At 46.7% G+C, this 17,107-nt stretch overlaps 1 protein-coding gene across 5 annotated transcripts in view; it reads right to left on the bottom strand.

Moving 5' to 3' along the window:
* Positions 1-2,515: 2,515 nt before the first annotated feature.
* Positions 2,516-17,107, bottom strand: part of LOC121442183 (unconventional myosin-Ib) — a 152,099-nt gene continuing 137,507 nt past the window's right edge. For 4 of the 5 annotated variants that reach the window (XM_041643615.1, XM_041643617.1, XM_041643616.1 and 1 more), the window contains 8 exons: positions 15,583-15,669; positions 12,634-12,708; positions 11,191-11,325; positions 10,170-10,276; positions 7,744-7,876; positions 6,905-7,057; positions 4,960-5,087; positions 2,516-3,757 (listed from right to left, as the gene is read on the bottom strand). In XM_041643615.1, the coding sequence (XP_041499549.1) occupies positions 3,634-3,757; positions 4,960-5,087; positions 6,905-7,057; positions 7,744-7,876; positions 10,170-10,276; positions 11,191-11,325; positions 12,634-12,708; positions 15,583-15,669 (942 nt within the window). In that variant the 3' untranslated portion in view covers positions 2,516-3,633. The remainder of the gene's footprint in view (positions 3,758-4,959; positions 5,088-6,904; positions 7,058-7,743; positions 7,877-10,169; positions 10,277-11,190; positions 11,326-12,633; positions 12,709-15,582; positions 15,670-17,107) is intronic. The other variant, XM_041643619.1, reaches the window with a different exon arrangement.

Raw genomic sequence — 17,107 nt, 5'->3', positions numbered from 1 at the left:
CTCAAAGGTCTGGATGAGATGCACTAGAAACAGGCTTGTTCCCCTTTGTGGCTGTTGAGAGCAGAGAGAAGGGCTGGAGAGAACAGAGATGCAGAGGCCGCAGATGTGCAGACCTGTGTGTCCTGCAGAGAGGCCGCAGATGTGCAGACGGGCATTAACTTACGGCTGTTTTGCTCCAGGTCAGAAGAGCCCCACGATTCTTCCCTTCCACTCTCCTGTGTCTGTCTTAGTGAGTCTCAATGCTGCAGTATTTTACAGAAATGTCACAGCCATCCTAAACACATAACAGAAGAGACACAGCAAGGAGGCCACCCAACCCTCCCCGAGAGAAGAGTGGCCATTTGAAAGTTTGCCCGTTGTAAAATATCTTGCCTATTAATTACAAAGGGATTCGAGAATTCCATTTGTTCTGATAAGTATTTTAATGAGCTATGCTCTAATTGTGAGGATATTCAATTACGTGAGCTTTATTGCCATCAGCACACGGCTGTAACGGTGCGACAGGAAAACGGTTCACTGTCTTAGCTTTCAGAGTCCTCAAGGCTGAGAGGGTGTGCCTGCGATTCACTGACCACTTGGCCTGCTTGCTGCTGTTACAGACAGAGGCCCCTCCCCTCTGGAGACTAATCAGGGACATTCAGATGAGCTGGCGGCCTTATAGCTGGGCTCTGGCTCTGAAGAACTATGTTAAAAGTCTGACATACAAAGCCAGAATCAATCTTGCGGAGCGCATCTATGTTTGCGCCCCTTCCTCATGGGTGCTCGATGGCGATCAGTCAGGAGTAACTCCACTAGCACACTGCCCACACTGGCAATGATGCCTTGGGGACCCATTGCCTGCTTTCCCATCTGTTACATCTGTTAGTCACCTGGGGGCTGGGCAATCTTGAGTGACGCTTGGGAACAAGCTGGGGCCATGTGGCCTACCCAGGATGCCTAAGAACTTGAGTCCCGCCAGCACCTTCTCTCCATTGCAGGGGACCGGCACGTCCTCTGAGGGCCCAGTGACAGCAAAGTGACAACCTCTGGACAGACACTAGAGGCCTTTTACTTTTGAAACAGAGCCTCATTGTGGGTCTCAAACTCACAGAGATCCAGTGGCTTCTGTCTTCAAGGTGCCGGGATTAAAGGTGTGCACGATTATGCTAGCCAGGAGAAGGATTTAAAATACAAGGGGATGCCAGTATTTCTCTTAGTGGTTCTCAGCGTCTGGGTTCCTCTGGGGAGCAGGCCATTCTAAACCCAAGAGCAAGAGTTCAATGATCTAATTAAAAAAATCTCCAAATATGACTTCCACAATCCACTTTCATCGTTCTTTTTTTTTTTTTATAAATATTTATTTATTTATTATGTATACAATATTCTGTCTGTGTGTATGTCTGCAGGCCAGAAGAGGGCACCAGACCCCATTATAGATGGTTGTGAGCCACCATGTGGTTGCTGGGAATTGAACTCAGGACCTTTGGAAGAGCAGGCAATGCTCTTAACCACTGAGCCATCTCTCCAGTCCCTCATCGTTCTTTAAATTTAGGTTTTTACAGACTCCTCACCTTCACACAGAAGGAAGCAAGACTTCCCTAGCAGACAGAGGCCCAGTTCACATAGCGAGTTCTGCGACAAAAGCAGATACTGGCAACGCTATCCTTACAAGGCACCATGATGAACATCACATCTCTGAATCTGGCGTGCGGTGGGAAAAGTTACCAAGTGGATTCATACTATGGGCCCTTCGCGCTCAGTTCCACTCAAGAAGTGATTCCTAGCCAGAGGAGACATCACGGGATGCCTCCCGCAAAAGGAGGTGCCGCTGTGAGAACTTGCTCTCTGTGGCATCTTGCTAGGAGAAAATGGCAGGAACAACGTGTCCACGGACACACGAGCTTTTGACAGAACTATGCTGTCTTTCCCATGAAGCCAACATGTTACGGACTGCGAGAGCCGCTGAAGGGGTAACCTCGAGAGGCAGACACAGAGTGGACAGGCAGCGAGTGAATGAATGAAGTTCATGACCCTTCACCCTGAGCAGTGCCCTGAATGTCCTAAGTGTGGTTAGTAACTGTGGGAGGCAGACACGGAGTGGACAGCCAGCAAGTGAATGAATGAAGTTCAAGACCCTTCACCCAGACCAGTGCCCTGAATGTCCTAAGTGTGGTTAGTAACTGTACGTACACACGGTTGGAAACATCGGTGAGCACCCCGCTGCTCCCCTACAGCAGGAACTATCAACTCAGCACCTCAGGAACGGAAAACAACACATCTCTTCCACCTACGCCAATAAACACAGAGACGCCTGACAATTTCTTTTATCAGAATTTTTTTTTTTTAAAGTACAAAAATCAAAAGAAAATCCCCGGAGAATATTCTCATTGACCGATTACGGATACAAAATGATTAGTGAAAGTCGTCAACATGGAGACCGTACAATGTCCGGATGGAAAACTTTTCTGCGGCACGTTAGACACGTCACATATGAAAATAGCTCGAGATACAAAACTAGAGCTGTGATTCCAGCACATGGCACCAGATTTAGAGCAATTTTATTATTTAACATAATCCCGATGTATATACAGTGTCCTCCCAAATAAGAAACAGTTTGATTCCAGAATTTCAAATGTGGTTTCCAAAGTGAATTCTTATTGTCAATTTCAAAGAACAACAACAACAAAAAGAAGCCCTGAAAACTAATTCTAATTTTGATCTTTGACTAAAATACACACCCTGAACCTCTCGTATACAAAAAAAAAAAAATGTATATTATAAATAAAACTTCCAAAGGCGATCCTGGATGCTTTATTGCACATCGAAGAGAAGGTCTGCCGCTGTGAACGGCTCTCAGCCTTTTCTTACGCTGCCGACTCCGTGAAAGCACCGTGGGCTTCTCGAGTCCCATCCCGTGCTTCTTTGGAACCGCAACGAAGCATTCTGCTTCAGTTACCGTCCCTCAAGCCAGAGTAACTTCTGCTTTCTGAACAAATAAATGTGCACGTCTAAATGTCAGTTTTCTCTCTTTTCCAATAGATAACAAAACATAGAGGAATTTCACCCAATCGTCCGTCTCCAATCCCCCAGGGCCGCCAGCTTCTCTTCTGTTGTTACATCGCGCTACAGGGTTCCCGCTAATGCCATCATGGCTAGCGGTATCCTTTGGCCTCAATCTCTTCTACCTCCTTAGCTATTGTTTCGCCAGCACAAATCAGCCAGAAGGCAACAGTTTTAAAAATAAAAATGTTCCGAATAAGTTTCAGCACAGTGCCCAGCAAAAAGTAGGCGTTCAATAAATATCTGATAAATGAATGTAAGCCCCCTCTTCACGTTTACATGTACTAATGATTTACGGGTAACATGTGGGTTTACGGGACACAAGTCTCGAACGTTAACTGAGGAGAAAACACGTAGGAGGTGGAAGCGGACATTGTCAGTTTCTAAAATCCTTCCCAGGACAGACTGTGGACTTAAGGATTAACTATTCCAATAATTAAAACAGATTAGTCAAATACTTTTAATTTTGCCAAAGGACTCTACCAGCTTGCCTTTGGCAACCCCCAAACATACAGCGAGCCCCCAAATAAAACAAAATCAAATTGCACTATTACGGAGAGAGACAAGTCCATGGAGGGCAGAGGCGTTCCTCGCTCAAGGGACGGCGACTTCCAGGAGCCGATTGTTCTTCCGCTTGCAGGTCGGCACGCTCCCGTTTTTCTGGGCGCCTTGGATAAACTTCACACACACTTTGTCCTGTCTGAACTGCACCAGGAACCTAGGAGAAGAGAACCAAACACACTCAGGAGCACACACAAAGCAGGTGAGGGTGCGGTAAACACCAGCTTCCCTTTTTGAAAGGGCCATGACCATGGGAGGCACTCACGACCCGCCTCCATTGCAAGCCACGCCCACTACAAAGCCACGCCCATCACAGGCCACGCCCACACCCCTCATCTACCAGCCCCAAGGAAAGGAAGTTCCTGTATTCCAGCAGGGTGAGGTGAGACAGCGACTGCTTTGTGTTTCAGTGGGGCCATCACATTAACAGGCTGCAGCTCCACCTTTCCTCATTTTTTCATGGCCAACTTTTTAAAGGGTCAAATTAAACATTCGCAGAATCAGACACACGAAATGTGGACTTTCAGAAAGCTATCCCACAGGCACCCTACCCCAGTGGTCTCATCAGCCAGCTCAGGACCTTTCCCGCTCAGGACCTTTCCCCATGGACCTGGGGGAACAGCCTCCTAAAGCACTGGGGCATTCCTGAGTGACTCACCTAGCAAACCTGTGGTTAATGGTACCGACGCCCACAGCAACCACAAGGGCAAAGACTCCATGGTTCCGATGTATATGCGAGCCCCAGTTAAAAGGCAGGGTTTTACACATACCATCTCACGGGGTGAATTACGCCAGCTTCTAATTCATACACTATTCTATTTATTTTGTGTGTGCTCAGGGGCACGTGTATGTGTGTGTGTCTGTATGTGTGTGTGTGTGTATTTGCTGTGCATGTGTGTGCGGCTGCATGGGTATTTGCTGCATAGGTTAGAGTTCAGCTTTCGGTAGAGTTCCTCTGGGAACTAACTATCTACCTTGTCCCTGGAGAGAAGGTCTCTTACTAGAACTCACGGCTCACCAATTATGCGAAACTGACTTACCAGCAAACCCTAGGGAACAGTATGCCTTCCTGGCACTCTAAGGATTACCAGTAGGAGCTACCTTTCCAGCACTCATTCATGGTGATATATAAATTAATAGAAATGGGTTAATTTAAGATGTAAGAGCTAGCTAGAAATACACCTGAGCCATTGGGCCAAACAGCGTTGAAATTAATATAGTTTTTGTGTGATTCTTCAGGTCAGGGCAGCTGGGAAATGAGCGAGCACTCTTAGTTGGGTTCGTTGATGAAACTGGAGAACCAAACCCAACAGGAAAGCAGAAAGCGAAGAGTGTACTGCACACAAGACATGGACATACTCATCCGAGATCTCGATATTGAGCTTCTGGTTGGTCTGGCTGAGGGTCGTACGATACAGCTTGGTGGCCATCTCAATCAGGTGGTCACTGCTGAAGAGGAAATCCCCTTTGCTAGCTGCTTCTGAGCCCTGCAAAGACAAGTCATGAGTCAGAGAGAGGAGGGAAAGGCTCCCGGGTTTGAGGGGAACCTCTGATGCTGGGGTTCATCCTCCAGATGAGTGGCAAGGACAAGACTAGATACCTCAGTTTGGTCATGGACCAGAACAGCAATCTGTAGGCCCCTGGAGAAGAAGCCACAAGAGTCGTTTGTGGTGGGCTTGCATAATTAAGCTTTACGGGCAACTACCCAACTTACAACTCAAGCTCAAAGCGCCCTTCAAAAACCTTTCAGTGATTTGGTTTTAAGAAGCCACACAGGGGCCAGCGAGATGACTCAGTGGGTGAAAGGGCTTGCCACAAAGCCTTGAGGACCAGAGTTTGATTCCCGGGACCGACAGAGTGGAAAGAGAAAACCGACTCTCACAAATTGTACCGACTCCTACCAACAGACACACAATAGATAATTATAAAAAATAGTGAAAAACCAACAACCAATTCTTTTTAAGGAAGTTAACAACAAAAACCCTTCGAACAAACTCCCAGAGCAGCTGAGTACACTCAGCTGCCCGGAGCGTCACCAGGAGACTCAGGCGACAAACAGGATGCTGAGGTCCCAGGCTGAGAGCTCTGCAAGGATTAGACGGGGGCGTGGCCAAGACAGCGGCAGATCTCCAAACCCCGCCCCCAGCTGTCACTTTTGTGTCACTGATGCTAAGAGCAGCTGTTCTTATGGCATGATATGCCTCCATTTGGATTTAGATCCGTGGTGGCTAAGGAAAGTCTCTGGGTTTTTTCTATACGTATTAGTAGATGCTAACATCTGTTTATTTGGTGATGACAATTGTGTGACAGTCACTCTGTGAAGCACGTACGTACAGTGTGTGTTAAGCCTGCTGATGGGGGAGTGTCATATATCAATCTGTTGATTTCATTGGTTAAGCAATAAAGAAACTGCTTGGCCCTGATAGGTTAAAACATAGGTGGGAGGACTAAACAGAACAGAATGCTGGGAGGAAGAGGAAGTGAGCTCAGAGAGACGCCAAGCTCCCCTCTCCCGGGCAGACGCATGTGATGAAGCAAGCCGCCAGGTCAGACATGCTGAGTCTTTCCCGGTAAGACGGGTGCTACACACAGATGGATCGATCGAGATATCAGAATTAGCCAGTAAGGGCTAGAGCTAATGGGCCAAGCAGTGTTTGAATGAATACAGTTTGTGTGTTGTTATTTCAGGGCATAAGCTAGCCAGGCAGCCAGGGTGCTGGGGACGCAGCCCCGCTGCTCATATTACAACAGCCTGCTACCAATGTTATGTAGTAGATACAATCATTTTAAAGTTGAGATTAGTGAAGAGTTACAAATAGCATGGGCCCAGGAATCAAAATAAAAATCCAGTGCCTACACTTTAGCCTTTCTATTCAAGCCAGTGGTCCTTCGTAGGTAAAAAGCATAAAATATTTTAAAAAAAAAAGTTAGGTCAAAATCAATGGCAAAGGTTTTCTGGTAGTTGTAGCCAGTAATAAACCCCCAAGTCAAAGGTAAACAAGAACAAAGGCAACATTTTTCAAGTTGTCACACAGAAGCAGCACCAGGAAGAAACATAGTATCAAACGTCTCCACACGACATCTTCAAGCATTACTCTTGGAAGTCCTGTGAGCAAGCCATGGAACGTGTAATTCAATTCCTGAAAACGGAGCCTGAGATTTTAGACGTGGGTGTAAACAGTCAAGCTTTATAAGTCAGCAGCGGTGAGAGAGGCAGGGCGAGGAAGGTGGGGCCGTCTAGTCAGTAGATGGGAAAAAGGACGCCAGGAGCGGCTTCCAGGTCAGACCGCTGGGGGAACCTTACCTCCTTGAGGTGGACGGCAAAGAAGCCATCGTTCTGTGAACTCATGGAGACCTTGGTCACATCCACCAGGGGGACCTCGGACTTGATCTGCCCGGACTTTTGGTCAGCAAGGAGAAGGTTATTGTTTGTCAAGAGGAAAATCCGGGACGTGCTCTGAGACAAAGACACAAAAGCATGTCAGGACTGAGGACCCAAAACACTCCAAAATGGCGCCTACATGCAGATCAAGGAGCAGTCACTTCCAGCAGTAAACATGTTATTCTGCTGTCCTTCAGCAGGCATATGTATGTAGACAGACACACTTAAATAACGCATTCTGAAAACTTCATGTATGTGTGATAAGAAACTTTGCGAGCATGACTCTGTGGTCGTGTACACAGGTGCACACGCGTGGAGGCGGAGCAGGGTCCTGGGTGTCATCTACCTCTCTCCCCCTTATTCCCCCGAGAAAGAGCCTCTCAGCGATCTGAACCTCTCTGTTTCTGCTAGGCTGGCTGGCCCAGCTCCCAGGATCTTCACACTCTGGTGTGGGGTGATAAGCAACCACAACACGGCCAGTTTTTTGGTTTTTTCTTTTGTTTTTTTTTTTTTGATGTGGGAGCTTGGGATTTGAACTTGGGTCCTCATGCTTGCAGAGCAGGGTTTTTAATCCATTGAGCCATCTCCCCCGTGCTTATATTTTCAATTTCTGGGAATTCCAGGAAACAGAAGAACCTTTCCAAGTTTAGAGAGGAGAGATTCCTCCACAAATCCCAACACTACTAGAATGTGCGATGCAAACTGGACTAAAGCAGAAATAGGGAAAGAACTCTGCTACACCGGGCGGTTGACGCTTTTACCTTCCCATTTGCGCGGTTAATTTTGTTCACGACCTCGGCAATAATGATCTTCTCTTCAATGGCGTCTTTGAGTTTCTTATATTTGGGGTTCTTGTTGATTTCCAGGTAAGCTCCTTGGAATGGTTGCCCAACACTACAGGGGAGAAACAAATCCTGTACCTTAGAAATGGCTTCAGACAGGCGACACAGTCAGAGGGGGACAGGCCAGGGGATCTTAGGGAATAAATAAGTCAGGAAAGTGACTTCAATTGATTTTACTCTTTGCACAAGCACCTGTTTTAGAGCTGGGTTAGAAACAACGCCCTAAACCTATGTCAAGACTATTTTAAAGCAGCCAGGGGCAGCTGGTCGGTGGGGCTGTGATAAAAAGCTCACTGGTCATGATCGGGACAGAGAGCACCCTGTACGGCCAGAGTCAAGCGCCGGGCCCTGTGTGAAGGAACGGACACCAGAAAGTTAACAGCTGCCCACACAGGGCACACCAACCCACGTGAACAACGTAAGCCAACGACAAAGAACGACATCACCACCATCCTGCTCCAAAGACAAATATCATTTTCGCACAGAGAGTAAGAAAGTCAACGACCTGCAGGGGCAGGCTAGACCTAGGGCTTGTCAATCACGTAACAGTTCTTGATTTTTCCCATGGGACTCTGGAGACTCAAGACGACCTCACTAAGATGTCCCGGAGGTGACAGGCACTCAGACACAGCCAGAACCCTTTGCTTCTGCCCAGAGGTCGCTCAAGTGCGCTCTCCTGGAGACACAGTGTGCGTGCGTGCGTGCGTGCGTGCGTGTGTGTGTGTGTGTGTGTGTGTGTAGAAGCTCAGGGAAGAAAAATCTACGTAGGCGGCTGGCCCTTTAAGCTCCATGGCGGCAGCATGAGGAGGCACCCAGAGGCATTGCTGCTTCACAGCTCGGGGAGGTACATTCTTCCACGTTGCCCTCAGGTGAAGAGAACGGGCCACCTCCTCCAGAAACTGACACCGCCTCCCCGCCAGAAGGGACTTGCCTTGAAGCTCACTTTGTGTTCAGTTAATTGTGGTTTTAATAATAAAAAAAAAAAGCGCTAAGAGCCTAATTTTAGTCCGTTTCCTTAGCGATACATTCTATCACTAAGTCCACCCCCGCCCCCCTGCCATTCTAGGGTCTTCTATGGGAGATGTTTAAGAAGGTTGCTGCTGCTGCTGTCTAACTTGAGACGTATAAAGAAAAGGATGAATAAAATCAGTTCCTGAAGAAAGCACACCACTTTTCTGTTGGTTGGCATAATGCTCACACAGTGGGCATGTTAGACAACTTTGGATTTAGTCACGCAAGTATTCAAGTAAGCAGCTAATGGGAGAAATACTGCAAATTAGAATATTCAAACCCAACGGGCCTGGCAACTGTGCTAATTTAACCCTTTTATCTTTTTTTTTTTTTTTTTTTTTTTTTGGTTTTTCGAGACAGGGTTTCTCTGTAGCTTTGGAGCCTGTTCTGGAACTAGCTCTTGTAGACCAGGCTGGCCTCGAACTCCCAGAGATCCGCCTGCCTCTGCCTCCCGAGTGCTGGGATTAAAGGCGTGCGCCACCACCGCCCGGCCTAATTTAACCCTTTTAAAGGTAGAGTTTTGAACCATATATACAGATAAAAATAATACAGGTACATGAAATACATAGGACTACTTGGTAGGCAATACCAAGCCCTTCATTTCTAGATCTTTAGGAAAAGCTACAAGTCACTGGAGATTCTGGTTTGAAATTACACAACCACTTGTTTATATGAAGACTAGATGAAGGAGAACAGGAATGTGGGGGGACTGATGGATGGATGTAGGATTCATGGGACACTCGGATATGCCAAGTCCTTTGTCACGGGCTGGACTTGCTGCATCTGCAATGTGTTTATTCTTTTCCGGAGTTCATGGTGTCCACAGCGAATGACCTGAACTTTTGTACAGGTCACCGAGGTTATGACTAACCATTTAGCAGCCAAAGGACACCATGGGTCCAGGCTTAAGTAACAAGAAAGAGTAATGACCGACGGTCTGTTCCTGGCGTTGACCTTACAAATGAGTTTCTGACCTGGCTTCATACTGGCAGGAAGATCTGAACACTGATTACAGTTCAATGCAAAAATAGCCTTAAAAACAGGGTGTCCGATGACAATTCATCCCAACAGCCACAGAACTTTCAACTGGCATGACCTCCTGTTTACCAAACGATTTAAGCTAAGGCGAATAGAGCAAAGCCAACGACTGTAATCCTTCTACATGGAGGGAGCTCCCCAGTCTTAGGTGTATGGATACCCAGTGGTCTCGGAAGTCATTCACAAAAGTACCATGCATCTATTACTGAAATGAAACCTAGAAAAGATGCTGAGACATGTTTGAGAAAGCAATTAGCACAGCAGAGGCATTTCTGAGCAAGCACGAGCATACACACCTGGAAGGATACAGAGCCTTCTTGTCTTTGAAGAGTTCACTGGCCTCTAGCTTCTCCTCGTAAATAAGTTTCTGCTGGTCTGTGAACTGGTCCCTGTATTTTTTACACTGGGAGATACAAGAAGAACATACACAAAGAACTAATGAGACAAATTCTTGGGGTTTCAGCTTTTGCTTTGTTCTGAGACAAGAAAGGGTTTCTCTGCAGAGTCCTGGCTGTCCAGGATCTCACCATGGCTGACCTTGAATTCAAGAGATGAGAGATGCTTACCTCTCCCTCTCAAGGGCTAGGATTAAAGGTGTGCACCACCATGCCTGGCCAATTTCCTTTGTTCTTTTTTTTTTTTTTTTAAAGATTTGTTTATTTATTACATATACAGTGTTCTGCTTGCATTTATACTTGCAGGCCAGAAGAGGGCACCAGACCCCATTACAGATGGTTGTGAGCCACCATGTGGTTGCTGGGAATTGAACTCAGGACCTCTGGAAGAGCAGTCTGTGCTCTTAACCTCTGAGCCATCTCTCCAGCCCCCAATGTCCTGTTCTGAAGCATGCTAAACTTAGAAGAGCAGTGAAAACCATTCATTTGAAAAGACAAACCCACTTTGGTTTCTAAAAGTTGGTCTTAAGAAGATGTTATGAGGCATTTGTGTTGCAGATTTTAGAATGCTTCTTCAAAATATAACAACAGGGTCTAAGTGGCCTATGCCCAGGGAGTCTAGATTCATTCTGCTACAATGGAAACCCCAAGGACCTCCGGGCCTGGCTGTCATTCCTGAACACACACTCACAAGCAATAGCACTATAGGGGACAGTATGGTAATCCCATGCAGATTTACACACACACACACACACACACCCCTCTAACCCAGGAGTGTGCATTCTTACTTTTGAATTACTGCTTTTCATTGTAAGATGCTGGCAGTAGCTGGACATGTCTGTCAACACTCAAACCCCAGCGTTTGGGGGGTCTGAGGCAGAAATTATATGACCTCTGAAAAAGACAATGTCACGCGTTTTACCCGCCACAAGTGGAAGATCCTTTTCAGCTCCTTGTGCGTCGAGTCCAAGAACAGGTAAGGCCTCGGTGGCCAGTTCTTGTCTATTGGCGACAAGGAAGGCATTTTGTTTTTCATTTCCAGGAAGTATTTTTGCACCTACATTGGGTTGGACAAGAAAATATCAGATGGGGAAAAGACCCCAGAGAGATGTACGGACCCATCATTCAACCAGTCTTTAAGAGAGTTGATGGGTCTGAGTCCATAAAGTTGTGTATCTCCTCTGATAATTCTACCTAATGCTCTTATACCTATGGGGCGGGGCAGGGGGAGATCTGTGATCTGCACCAAACATTCATCAGGAAAGATGACGACAGACATAGTTACTGCTATCAGCACTGGTTTACACCAATGCCATGGGAGGGCTGCTCCGTTCAACAGGGAGCCATTCACAGCATGTGGCTACTTACATTTTAGAGAGCTAAAATTAAATAAAGGACTCAGCCATACTTCCCAAGCGCTGGATATAACCGTACATGGATAGTGGCTACGCACTGAAGTTATGGAACACATTCATCACTGTAGCAAGTTCTAGACAAAGCTATACTGTCCAACAAAGATGCTCCCTAATCTGGGAGGTTTCAACTCCTGAAATTCTGACTTTACGATGTGCATGAGCAAGGCGTACTTAGCAGAAACCACACTTCACAGTCTGATGTCTGGAGGGGCCGGTGGGGGCAGCGCAAGGCTCTCCTAAGAAACTAGGCCGCGAGTCCTGGGCTCAGCGAGTCAAGCAATCACGACTGACCACTGACAGATTTTCTACACGGGCCATGGTGCTAAGCTGCGACGCTCGGTAGGTTGGGTGTGGCGAAAGCACTCTTGGCATAAGATATTCTCAACTTAGGATGTCGCATATATATGATGTGTCATTCCACATGGGCCAGGCGCTGGGAAAGCCTTATCATTGCTCAAAGTAAACACCTCCCGTGACCAAATGAGAACCACAGAAGTTACTCGCCCACCCGTGTTATATAAATAAACAGAAGTCCTGGCTGACACCAGCGTTTACAGGTTCGCCACAGGACACCCTCTAGCAGGGCAACTCCAAAATCCAGCCTGACCCGCCTTTGCTTCCGGATGCCTTGCTGCCATCGACCTATTTACAAAGCCGACCCTCCAGAGCCCATAGCAGTTTAACAGGGCAAAAGCCTGGCTCTCCTCACGGCCTCTTCTTAGTTTTCTATGCCAAATAAAATAAGCATCTGATCAATCCTATCAATCACAGGCCCCTGACAGTCCTGACACAACTGTATTTGAACCCGCTGAAGACCCAAACGGCAACTAATGGTCTTTTAAAGCTACGATTCATGTCAGATTTTAAAAGTCAGATTTGATTGAGTTGGTGCTATTAAGTGGTTAATTGAATAAGGCTAATTAGCTATGGGGGGGGGGCGGTCAACTTACAATTCTCTGAAGCGTAAACTCATAGATTTTCTTCCCAGCGTTCGCTCTGAAGAATTTCCTGTATTCCCGGCGCACCTTTCAAAGGAAGTAGAGAGGGTTAGAACGAGGCTGGCGGGGGCTCACCGTGGTGACGAATCTCTTTACACATCAAAGCGTACGGAACCCATATATTTATAAATATATTGCTGGGTTGAGAGAACTGACGGTACACACTCAGGCAGTGGCGGTTACGTCAGAGGGAAAGAGACTCGGGGGAACCAATACGTTAAATCCTATTGGTTTTTACACAGGCTGATAATTGGACATGAAACCCTCTACAGGGCTAGCTGGTCATAAATCAGAGCACGTTTCATAAAGTATTTTATGAGGCAATTTCTCCTTCAGATGTTTTTGAGAAACGGTCTGAAGAACTAGGTCGAAGCTTCCAAGGATCCTGCATAAAAACCCAGGACCTGACTAGCGGACAACAGAATGGAAGCAGCTCAAAGTAAGAATCTCAGGTGCCTCCAGGCCATCGCTGTCTTTCATTTGATTGCCAAATGTCACACCTCTTATCGCGGCACTGAAGGCATCACGCCATTTTGCACAGAAACTCCCCCCACAGTGCGACATGATAATAATCTACTTCATATATTGATGTCTCATAACTAAGTACGGCGTCCACCGAATTAATGAGTATTACAGTTAAACACTGAAGCCGCAGGGGACATAGAAAGCGTTTATCATCATCTACTTATGAACGGGAGTTAGAAATTAGCAAAACGTCAACCCCTCTGTGTAGCTCGGTGTTCTACCTATTCTCTCTCCCTTCCCACTTTCCTGGGCTGAAATACATATGCTTAACATATCTGTCTAATGGGCTTTGTGGAATAGAGACCTATAAGCCAAGCTCAGTCTGTAGGTAACTTTATCCTTATGTTTTTACAGAACGGTTTCACGGTCACGGGTTTCTCCTAATGTTTTTTTAAAGCTCCAGTAACAGTGATCCCCATTTCTACGGGACAGGGGAACCCCAGTAGCCTTTGTTGAGAGCTGCAGGTTCTGAAATGTACATAGCCAATCATACCTAACCAGCCTGCTGTGTTCCTCATCTACACGCCCACCCTCCAGGCATCTATACAACAGCTAAATGTTACACTTTGACATATACTCCACACAGCCAGCCCTTTTTAAAATCCACGTCCTAACTGTCATGTCTCTTTCAGGACTTCATAACCATTGCAGACCTCCAGCTTCCAAAGGTCAAGGGGAATACAGAAGAAAGCAGGCAAGCTAAAGGAGTCTGTCACTGGGAGCACAGCCAGAGGCGATGCCGAAGTCCTGGATCAGAGATCGGAGCTGTCGTCAGGCTTCTGACACGCCACGGGATAAATGGCAGCTCCGCGAATAATGCTCTGTACCATAAAAACTTGGTGAAATCACACTCTTCTCACCGGCATCATAAAATGGCCAGTGTACTTTGTATTTAGTTATACAAGCAAATCAAATCGTTTCAAAGGACATTTCAAAATATTGCTCATATCGACATAACTTGTGTTTGGGAAAAAATGACAAGATTACTACAATCTGAAACTTCAAAAAAAGGTTTTATCTTATTTTCTAACAGTAATAATGGAAACAGGATAAGCTACTTCTGTCTCATGAGGAACTGGGGCGTGTGTGTGTGTGTGTGTGTGTGTGGCGGGGGGTGAGTTGCAATTGGGGCGAGCCCAGAGAATTCACCTGCAGGCTGAGCGTGTTCAGCCAGCTGGGGCTGACACCTTCCCAGTGCCAAAGCAGCTGGAAAGACTCTGCATTGAAACCTGGAAAACTGCAGATCTGACAGGCAGGAGTCAGCACGGAGAAGAAGGTCTGTATCCAAACCTGCCTGTTTCCCTCTTCTTATTAAAATTATGATGCAAATTCGAAAGCACGAAATGTTTCGTTTTGCTTGGCTTCTGAACAGAACTCGCATAGAACGGATGCAGAATCTGTCCAATAGAACATCCTCTAAACTCTGTTGATGCTACATCTTAATTATCTTATGAATGAATACTCATGCTGCTCAAAAAGGATAATTAACTAAACATTCGTAGGAGGGACTTTCAGGGGAACATGGAGGTGCAGAGTTGATGACCGCTCGGCTAATTTTCAAATATTCAGAATAAGAGCTAGTGTCCCTGGACTGGTAGGAACGCTGAGGAGGACTCGTGTGAAAAAGACCCTGATCGCCCTCGACAGGCTATGTGGATGTCTTACTACGCTCGATGATCACTAAGCAGGTAGACCGAATCCTCCTATTGCCTGAAGGTTTTCAGTGCTCAGGGCCACATTTTCTTATTTACTTGGGTGTGCCTTTCCCCCCTGGACCAAGCACATGGTTCTCTCCATTTCAGGATCCCCATCATCTCATTCAGCAGCCTTTCTAAGGTTCCTAAAGCAAACACGCTCATCCATGCTGGGGGCCATGATCACTTGGAAGAAAGTTCTGCTCCAGCCCTCTGTGGGGCAGCCCAGAAGATGGGGAACAAAGCCTGCCACTCCCTCTTAGGCTACTGTGGAAGGAAGACGGCTTCGAACTCAAAGATCACACTCTGCCTCATGATTTAAAAGCTCATACAAAGTTGGGTGGTGGTGGCAATTGCTTTTAATCCCAGTATTTGGGAGGAAGAGGCAGGTGGATCACTGTGAGTTCGAGGCCAGAGGCTAGCCTGGTCTACATGTCTTAGACAAAATATACTGCATCACACTCATTATTTACATTAAAATTACAGTAAAATGAGAAACTTAATGTGTAGTTGCTTTCATTTTTCCCCCCACTGAAAAAGAAACAAGATTAGGCAAGCTGACATTTCATAAGGCTGCACAGACAGCAGCAAGCGCCGCCAGGTTTTTCGGGTTAGTAGGTGCGAGGCTTTACGGGGTGGGGGGGTCTTCACCCAGGGCAGGAGGAAGTCACGATGGAAGTACCTTCAGTCCAAGCCAGTAAGCCCAAATGACAGCAACTGCATGCTTACGCCTAGCCTCTTCCTTCAAGCGTTTCAATTCCCTCCGAGCCTAGAACGTTTTAGATAGTAAGTAAGAGAGAGCCCATTGCAGACAGCACAAATGACCAGAAAAAGACACCCCCGACCAAACAGGAGAGCCAACATTTGAGCGGGGCTACAGAATGGCGGAGGAACAGTGCACACTCATTTCAACCCAAGGATTCGGCGTAGAGCTGGTACAGCGGCCTGGATGTAGGTGCAAGGACAACTGTGATCACTCCTCACGCGCACCCCTCCTGTCTCCTCGGTCCCTACTCCTGCCTCCACAGTGGCTCAGCTCCCTCACAGAGAGAGCTCACTATCCTTTCCCTGGCTGCAAACCTCCCGAGATCCTTTATCTGGGTGAACAACCATTTGGAAAATTGCAAAAAATAAAGGCTGTGAGGATGTGAATGCAAGCAAGAAGGCAGACTAATAAAACAGAGAGGTCCTTCCTCGGCCAAGCCAGAAGCGGTGTTAGGAACTGAACTGCATGGGGGCGAAGTCACCGCCAGAAGGTCCTGGAATCAATCCCTCACGTCGCCAAAAACCAAACTTGGCGAAGATCCCAAATAGTGAAATATACTAAAAAATTAAAATGGAGCAAAAAAAAAAAATGGTACAACTGACAGGTTGAAAAGATAACTCTGGGAGAAAAAAAATGAACCTTAGGCAGGCTCTTTCACAAGACAGAGGCAGGCACTGACTTTTGAAACATCCTGGCACTGAGACCGGGGAATAAGCTCACTGCAGAAGTCCCGTCAGAAGCAGCAAGTCGGCAGGGACGCTTCTCTTAACCAGCTAAGGAACTAGGTTGGTTTTTATAGACTCTTAGAAAAAAAGACAAATGAACAATTTTGGTCAGTTTTTGGACAAAGCTTTTGTGTATGCCGCACGGTTAACTTCTTATCTAGCTCACAAGACGGGCTTACAATGCTAACGAGGTAGACTTTAACAAAAACACAGGACTCGGTAGAGTTGTGCGTTTCTAACTGCACTTTAAGCAGAGATGATCTTTGATGCCTAAGCAAGAAAAACATCTGAGACTCTTGTTCCTTGGGGGATATGAAATGTTCCCAGAGCCCAGGACTCTGCCTGGAATTAGGGAGAGTTTCAGGAGGCCTTTGTCCCGGAAAACAAACAGCAGTGCTGGAATTCCTCGGATTCTTCTCTGGCAAGTATGGCTAACTTCACAGGAGTACAGCTTCCTATGAAATCACAGTTGCCCCCTCCTCTGAAAACGCGACACCGTTGGCTTCCAGGAACCAACAGGTGTCAGCCTGAAACGCGATTTCATTTAAAGATGACTTCTTTCAAAGCATTTGTTAAAGGCATTCATCTGTCAACGCCCTGCAGAAACCGATCCGAACCCCAACCTTAATGTTCTTCACATGCCCCCTGCATACAAGTACTCCCTGCCCCCCCCAAATTGGCCAGCATTCAACAGTTGGAAACAGTGGGCATTTAAC

This window comes from Microtus oregoni, unplaced genomic scaffold (genome assembly GCF_018167655.1).
Source record: "Microtus oregoni isolate MIOR12 unplaced genomic scaffold, Mior012 000087F_ref0000451, whole genome shotgun sequence".
NCBI classification, from domain to species: domain Eukaryota; kingdom Metazoa; phylum Chordata; class Mammalia; order Rodentia; family Cricetidae; genus Microtus; species Microtus oregoni.
This window is presented reverse-complemented; position numbering and strand designations above follow the sequence as displayed.